The sequence below is a fragment of the Adelges cooleyi genome, unplaced genomic scaffold (assembly GCF_023614345.1).
Source record: "Adelges cooleyi isolate 19-005CV unplaced genomic scaffold, UGA_ACOO_1.1 ACOO_flye_CR_arks_rails_tigmint_CR_PRNA_167, whole genome shotgun sequence".
Lineage (NCBI taxonomy): Eukaryota > Metazoa > Arthropoda > Insecta > Hemiptera > Adelgidae > Adelges > Adelges cooleyi.
In genome coordinates this window covers 2,758,257-2,767,154 of record NW_026095824.1, presented here as the reverse complement: position 1 = coordinate 2,767,154, position 8,898 = coordinate 2,758,257, and the positions used below count along the sequence as shown (strand labels likewise).

Sequence of the window (8,898 nt, the reverse complement as noted above, 5' to 3'; positions counted from 1 at the left end):
ATAATCATGATTACTGATTACTTTTACAAAATGATAAAATGATTAATGATTAATTTAATCATGATTACAATGTTGTAATCGATTACCTAATTCAATAATAAATTAATCGGTTACGCCCAACACTGCCGTTTGAACGGCATCACTGCTACTATCATACTACAATATACATGTATTCTTTTTTTTTTGTCCCTTTAAGCATTTTTGTATTGTCGTACCTATTGCACCACACCTTCAGTTTTGCGCAGGCGAACCCTCCCACTTCTGATGTGATGTGGTGTAAATAGATGAATAAAAGCCATTTAAATACAAACTCCACCCCATTGCATTGTAATAACTTCAAAGTTAACATTAAAACATTTTTTTTTATAAAAATTGTTATAAAATATTTAATGTAAAGACAATATTATGTAAAACCATCTGGTTAAAATCGTATTATTCTTGATAATATGTTTGTATAATAGTATACAATAACCGTAATGTTAATAAATACAATACTAATTGTTTAACAAAAAAAAAATGTTTTTTTATTTAATTAAAATACATACATTGATAATATACAAGGTTATGCATTGTTTAAAACCAATTGCGTAATGTAAACATTTTATAAAAAGTACAGTGTTGTTTAGGGCCTTAATTCATGTGAAATAAACACGTTGGGTATGAATCATCAGAGTGTAATTGATCTATACGAGGACAAACAATATCTTCAAGGTTAATTATATTAGTATATGGTATAAACTCATGTAAAATATCTTTTTTCTGTAGTCCTTTGACATATATGGTTGTAAATGTTAAAGAATTTAAAACTATTGACAGTTCTTCCGCTTCATAATGAGGTGCCATTGAATGAAGGTGTTTGGTTAGCCATTTGTTAACATTTTGTGTTTTAATGTTTAAAGATTGTGTAAAACAATGTTTCAATATCCAATGTCGTGTCGCCCATGTGTCTGTTGCAATAACCGATAATTTTTTTATTAAGTATTTATTGTCTGGCGACATAATACTTATCTCTCATCAGATAACAGCGTAACCAGTTTTTCGTGACTAACATTTTTTTCGGACAGTTCGGTTATGTGCCAGAGCTAAGCATGAAAATGTCAAAAAACATAACATCAGAAATAAAATAATTTGTGTTTGTTCGAAAATAGGACCTGTATGCGTTATAATAGTTTGAAAAAAAAAACTAAATATCAAAATATACTAATATCTTTTCTGTGTTAATAATATCAATTTTGATGTTAAACTGTGATGTGTAACTATGAGTTCAGTAGTTAGGACTCTTTTTTAGTAGTTAAACAAAAAGACATGTAATTTTTGACGATCTGCAGGCATTCAAATTAGATAAATACACACGTTTTGATATAAGCGCCCAATATGAGCCATTTTCTTCAGCTACATATTGGTATCAACATATTTGCATTGTTTTTTGTTCATTTGATTAAAATAAATTATTTTAAAAAATAAGTTTTATGTCCTAAAAACCATTTTCCTAATTAATACAAACTAACATACGTCTTATAACTATACATTATACATATTTAATAAAACCTATTCTACGTAAAATATAAAATACTATTTAAAAGATACAACTATTGAATTAGTCAAATGGGTGGTGTATATTAAAAGATACACGCTATAATTAAAAAACTATTCATTAAAAATAAAAAAAACCGTCAAAAATGAATTCTACAGGTCCTAATTAGTAAAAAAAAACTACGGTATGGAATTTTCGCTTAAACTAGGGTTGGAAAATTGATAAAAATACTTATTTATAATAGATTATTATTTTTTATTTTATCAATTATTTAGCTTAATCACTTGTATCAGATTTGTTAAATTTTTTCATATACCTAATTCTGTATCCGACGTTTATAATAAAATAGCCAAGAAAACTGAAATATATTTAATAGAATTAGGATTTCAACTTAACACCTATAAAGTATTTTAAATGTTCAGCTATAATATTGTTCAATAAAGTCTAATAAGATTTTAGAAAAAAATGTATACGTAAGATTTATAGTTATTTATTGACATCACAAATTGATTTGATTATAAACAAACAAGATATGGTTTTAGTTAATATATATTATATTATATTACAATAGATTTAAAATAAAATTAATAAAATGGAGAAACAGTTAGTTTTTTGTTGTCAATCTAATTACACACATTTTTGTAAAATATTGCGACAAAAATAATTACCACAGAAAATAATCACTCATAAGCTTGAACAAAACATTATGCTAAGTGTTGAATGTTATACTAAAACAATATGAAATAGATAATATAATTAACGTAAAGTGTATACGATTTACAGTTATTTATTCACAACACATCAAATTGAATTACCAGTAAGCAAATACGATTTGATTTCAGTTATTTTATATGGTATATATTTTGATTATCTCATCAACCTAGTGGCTAGTGCAGCCATTTTTTTCAATGTATAACGTCAACAGCTTTTCAATATCGGACCACTCACATACTTCACATGTACGCCCGCCATCCAACGTTATGAGCTTGCGGTTTTCGTTGAAATAAAATGATACTTTGTATTGGCCATTATCGCTCCTAAAAAGTACAGCCATGCAGTTTGCAAGCAATGGAACCATCGTGGAACTTTTCCACTGACGTTCCTCCATGGCAATGTAGTTAGCTGAATCTAATGGAGCTTTGTCTTTGGCTAGACCCAGTATGACATATAAATGAAATATGTTATGAGCGTTTCCAAAATGAAAAGCGCCATTTGGACCGCTTCCTCCGGTTTTTGTTCTGGAAGTATAAAATGTAAATTAGTTACACTAATGCATAATATTTTCTATAACTGATTTAAAAAAAATATAAGAATAGAGATACATTTATCGGATAACATTTTTTTTTTTAGGATTGTATAGCATATAGTTTTGACAATAATTGTAAATTAAAGGTCGACACACAAACATTAAAATACCTAATAAATTCCAGAGATGATGTTAAGATTATTATTGTAAAGTTTATACGAACCAGACTGTGTATATTGTCTGACCCTCAAAATATACACCAACGTAGTGTAAACTAAGCTCTATACGATAAGAACTTGAAGCAAATAGTGGTTAAAGCTATATATATGAAATTTTATTTTAAGAGTATTACAAAATAATAACTAATTGTGTTGTTTTTTGCGGTACTAAAACTTGTACCTGAAAGTTTCCAAAAGACTTTTGGCCATAGGACAAGCTTGTTGTAAGCTCGAAGGGTTTCCATAACCAGCAGTATAGTACCATTTTAGTTCTTCAATGTATTCCAATGCCTAAACCAATGTTGTGCATGTCAATATTTATTAATTTGTATAGGCGTTAATACAATCATAATCAAATAATGTTTATCATAATATAGTACTTTGAGATCTTTTTGGCAGAATATCTTGCCCAACGGGTGAAATGACGATTCATCGTAAGCCCTCCTTAAGCGAAACGTCTCATATGCAAAGTTAATGAAACCAAAATCTAAACATTTAATAAGACATCAGAGTTTGTTATGCAAATTAACGTATTCTGAGTTTACCGAGTTCTCCAGGCTCAAGCCCCATATGGATTGCAACCCTTTCTAAAACTTTATTTATAACGTAACTTTTTTTGAACTTTTCAGATTCCACGATATTTTCATTGAGTTCATCCACCTAATTTAAAATATTCATCATTATTTAAACAAGGGAAACCTCAAGCGCAGTTCACCGTGTTACCATTAGTAACTGATTACTATTCTCCCATTCTGGTACGCTGGTAATGCTTTCGTTTTTAAAAAGACTTTGCAAAAACATTTCTCCAGTGTTCTTACAAATTTTCTCTGGCCTTGACAACACCTGCAATTTAAATACAAGGTGTACAACCTTCTATAATATTATGTTTAATAGGACACATTGTACCTTATAGTTTTCTGAATTAAACGGTGTGCTAAATAAGTTCTGGAAAGCTCGTCGAATGCGAGTGGCTATGGCTTCTATTTTAATATGTAATACAATGTCTTTGCTATCTTTGTGAGTATCTCCATCAAAATCTTGAATGTTAATTATATCTGTCCTGCTAAGTTTTGTTTTTGCGGTAATTTTGTATTTATAACCCTGATAACGTGTCCATTCTTTAAAAAAGTCGTCAGACGGCAATGTCATGTTATGCCGCATGACCATAAAAATCTGAACCGGTGTATCATCTATATTACAAAACAAATTGCATGAACATTGACGTCCAATTTGGTATATAGATTGTTCAGACGATTTGAAACTAACAAGTGCAGGTGTACTTACTCTGTCGTTTTTTAATTTCATCAGAGAAAACCAAACGGTATGCTGTCATCGTGGAAAAATGCCAATACTGATTGGAATATGACTTGTCCGGCTGAATTGCATTGAAACCTGACCTGCAACTATAGTCTTGTATATATTTTTCCAGCTTCTCTTTAATCTTTGACCACGGACATTTTTCACATCCAGACCCGTCATTTAACGTTATGGACGTAAGTTTTTCGTTAAAATAAAACTGCACGTAATAATTCAGTTGAGAGCGTTTGCCGGTTTTGGAAAGTACAGCCATAAAGTTTGCTGCCAATGGAGCCATCTTAGAAGTTCTCCACATTCGGTCCTTCATACTTTCATAGTTGGATGACATTAATGGAACTTTATCTTTGGATAAACCTAACATGACATACAAATTCAATATGTTTATCGAGTTTCCAAAATAAAAAACACCTTTTGGACCGTTTTCTTCTATTTTATTTCTGAAATTAAAATAAATGATCAAATCAACACAATGTGTTACAATGTGTACGACTACACTATTTTAAAACAAACACTTTGGTGTGCACTTTTTGTTAAAACGAACAAATCTATAGAATGGTGATTTCATTTGTAGGGGATGGGGACGGTGATAAGAAAAAACCGTACAGTTTTGGATAGCTGATCAGGGATTATTGATAAGGCAATCAGCTGATAAGAGAAAGTTCATAATCTCCGGAAAACTGAGAGAGGCAAAAAATCAGCGGACCACCGGTTTTTTAAGTACTACAACTCTATAATTATGCAGAACCATTCAATTTTGACATTATCACTATAAGATATGATTCGCGTATCACATTAATATATATAATAGTATTTATGAAAAATTATTTTACTTGAAGCTTTCTAGTAAGCGAATGGCCATTGGGCAAGCATATTTTGCGCTAAACGGATTCCCATAACCTTCTTCAAAGTAGTATAAGAGATCTCTCGTGTATTCCAAAACCTACAAGAAATAAAAAAAATAAAAATGTAGATTCATAGCATTATATAAGCGCCTTCATACTACATTGCTTACGTTGAGATCTTCTTTGCTGAATAAGCGACACAAAGGTGGTATTGATTGTTCATCGAGAGATCTTTCTATTGCACACGTGTTGTACAAAGAATACACCAATTTATAATCTGAAGCATAATAATGTTACAATAAGATTTCACTGACTTATACATTATTTTTGTAACATCAAGCCTACCTATTAAAGGGCCTTTGGGTTCGCGTTCTAATATTTTAAAAATCTTTTGAGAAACATTCTTTAAGTGATCGGTGTGCAAGAAGTGTATTTTTTCTCTATTATACATTTTTTTCACAGATCGATAATTTTCCATGTGAGAATCAATCTAAATCAAAATATAATGAAACTTAAAAGCAAAGGCTTACGATAACACTGAGTGTATTTCTACTTGCCATTAGTATTTTGTCGTCTTTGACACATACCGGAACAGTATCAACATTAATGTTTGAATTGTTAAAAATAGTTTTTAAAAAAAGTCTTCCAGTTTCTTTACAATATTGCTCCGGCCTTGTCAATGCCTAAAAGTATATTTTTGTATAAGCGTAGAAAGTAATTATTGTTATCGTATTATATTATGTTAAATGACGAATCATACATCATAGTGTTTCTTCTTGTATCTCTTGGTAAATATATCTGGAAAAGCATTTCGAATCCGCTGGGCTAATTCTATGATTTCATCGCGGCCTTTTTTTACTAATCCTGCTGCGTTTGTTGCAATATTTGTTGGATGCCAATCATTAATTGCTTTAATATCCGATGGACACATTTCAGCATTTTCGGAAATGTTTAATTTATCCCTCATCTGATATCGATCATAGTGTTCCACCTTATTATTGTTCCAAAATGGAGTATGCGTGCCATGTTTAGCTACCACGAAAAGCTGAATTGGAGTTTCGTCTATAAATTACAAAAAAAAAAAAATAGTTAATTTCAGTTATGTCCGTGCCGTATTTGAAAGTAATAACCCCCCATGTTGGTTATGACTTATGATACTTAATACTAACAACTATACAGGGTGTTATGTAAAGTTCTACCGAGCTTCAAATGAGACATTCAGGATGCTCTATGGGTACAATAAATGGTAGTTTTTTTTTTTTTAATTTTAAAATTATTTAAAATAGAACTCGTATCGCATTAAAAAATTGTCTTACGAAAAAAATAATGTCAGATTTGAAATCGGGAGAAAAAGTCTTGTTGAATTGATATGTATCACGATATTTTGGTATCTGGCCACATTTGCGTCCACCAAGTGTGGCCGGCATGTGACCGAAACCAACATAATATTGTAAGGGACACATCATTATCAGTTAGAATTTTATTCTCAATTTAGAGTCGTTAGAATTAATTTTTACTTAATTATGTGTCGCATGCCATATGTTGGTTTTAGTCACATGCCGGCCACTCAGTGGCCACTTGGTGGGCGCAAATATGGCCAGATACCAAAAAGTCGTGTTACATATCAATTCAACTAGATTTTTTCTCCCAATTTGAAATCTGACATTATTTTATTCGTAAGACAATTTTTAAATGAGATACGAGTTCTATTTTAAATAATTAAAAAAAAAAATGAATACCATTTATTGTACCCATAGAGCATCCTGAATGTCTCATTTGAAGCTCGGTATAACTTTACATGACACCCCGTATAAAGTTTCAAATGTTATTGTTGGTAAAATAAAAAGCAATAGTAATTCAAAATAATAAAACATACCTGGTACATTTATTCTCTTGGAAGAAACATAATTGTATGAGGTTAACGTGGAAAAGTACCATTCGGGATGTGTTTCTTCATTGTTCGGACAACAAAGGGTTCTCCAACCAGAGCTATAGATAATAATATTTATTACTATCGACCACTGCAATATACATACCAGCTTCAACATCGTATCGCTTGCCTGAACACTGACACAAAATACATCTATTTCTTAAAACTGTTATGATGGAATAATCCAACGGCAAATGGGTGTAGCAAGTATAAGAAGAAGAAAAATAACACATACGCTTCACTCAAAAACATTCAAAACAACTCTTAAATTGACATCATATTGACACATGCACGATGTACTTTTGTTTATTGACTTTGAATTTGATGCACAGCCGAATGGATATTGTTTTTACAATTTTTTTATCTTCCAACTACGTATAAAATTTTTTTCTCTAAATCAATACACAGCCACATAAACAATTTTACAAATTTGAAATTAAGCGTACAATAATGTGTTGAAAAATAATTTTCAATCAACATGCTTTTCAATTCGAAATATGTGGGATTAGTTTTTGTCCCCTGAAATAATGTTCTTTTATAAATCGCATTTAAGCCAATCCCATGCCAATCTGGTTGGCCAGCCAAAATAAAAATATAATTATTTTTCATCTGGAATTTTGATGAATTTCAGTATGACATATTGACATATTGTATTGCAGTATAAACCCCTTTATTATTTGAATGTGGGCAACAGAGTATACGTTTTTTTTTTATTCCTTATCAAAATACAAAAAACAGCTGTCGATGTTGTCAGCGACGATTAAAGCAAATTATTAATTATACTAGAGCTTCGCTATAATTATAATGTCGTTATAATTCTTGGTACCTATAGGCTGTATCTAGTGATCAGAATCCATACCTAGTTTTGGGCAAATATTTTGCAAGCCAAGTACTGATTAAGTGTCGTGTAAAAAGTCTAGCTATGTATCTGTAATTTTTTTTTTATACTAAACTGAAAAGAATAGTCTAGAAGTTAGTCGGTTAATAAATATCAAGTGTCCGGTGTTGCTTACTTGGGTTGCTACCACTTTTACCAAATTGCATAAAGTGCAATATTAACACCACTATTAATACCTCTGACTTATTAAACGAAGCCTTATCCATTTGAGTAAACACACTTTGGCTCGTTTTTTTCCAAAACTAATGGTGTACATTCAATCTTGCTTTGGTGGGGGGGGGGGAAGAGTTGTAAAAAAATAATACTACCTAACCAGATGTTTCGAAATGATAAACAACTTTTTTCCACCAAAAAATAATTATCAAATACGTTGGAATATTTTTTCCGAAAAGAAAAACTCGATAGTTCAATTTCAAGAAATAGTCAAATTTCTGGACTTTAGTTCCGAAGATAAAATTTTAATTCTTGCTTAGGTGGCCGCAATTCCCCCACCTTGCCCTTAACACTTAATAATTAAAATATAATTATTAAATTATTATTTTTACTATATTTATTTACTTCAAGTTCTAAATTACTTCAGACTGTAACAATTATACAATAAATACCTATAATATATTACTTGTTCACGATTTTTTTGTTTTGGCTCTTAGGGGGGGGGGTTGAACCCGACCCTCCCCTTCCCGTAAGTACTATGTATACTAATGAGTAATTAGTTTTGGTATACTACTTTATATTCGCAGAGTAGCTAAAATAACGAAGTAAATAAGTAATAACTGTCCTCGGTCCTGGACAAACACTAGATCGGAATAAATTTAATTGAATTAAATTATTAATCATATATCAAATATAAACACTTATTTATATTTGATTATTATTTTTAAATTTTATCAATTATTTAGCTTAATCACTTGTA

At 30.5% G+C, this 8,898-nt stretch overlaps 1 protein-coding gene across 1 annotated transcript; it reads right to left on the bottom strand.

The window, feature by feature from the left end:
• Positions 1 to 2,109: 2,109 nt before the first annotated feature.
• Positions 2,110 to 8,898, bottom strand: LOC126832871 (multiple inositol polyphosphate phosphatase 1-like). The gene is made up of 14 exons (XM_050563890.1): positions 8,894 to 8,898; positions 7,034 to 7,146; positions 5,918 to 6,219; positions 5,715 to 5,840; positions 5,503 to 5,647; positions 5,328 to 5,434; positions 5,146 to 5,255; positions 4,283 to 4,752; positions 3,905 to 4,188; positions 3,722 to 3,841; positions 3,544 to 3,658; positions 3,379 to 3,485; positions 3,180 to 3,289; positions 2,110 to 2,772 (listed from the first exon to the last, which is right to left on the bottom strand). Exons 3-14 carry the CDS (start codon positions 6,122 to 6,124, stop codon positions 2,415 to 2,417), a joined length of 2,259 nt encoding a protein of 752 aa, XP_050419847.1. The 5' UTR covers positions 6,125 to 6,219; positions 7,034 to 7,146; positions 8,894 to 8,898; the 3' UTR covers positions 2,110 to 2,414.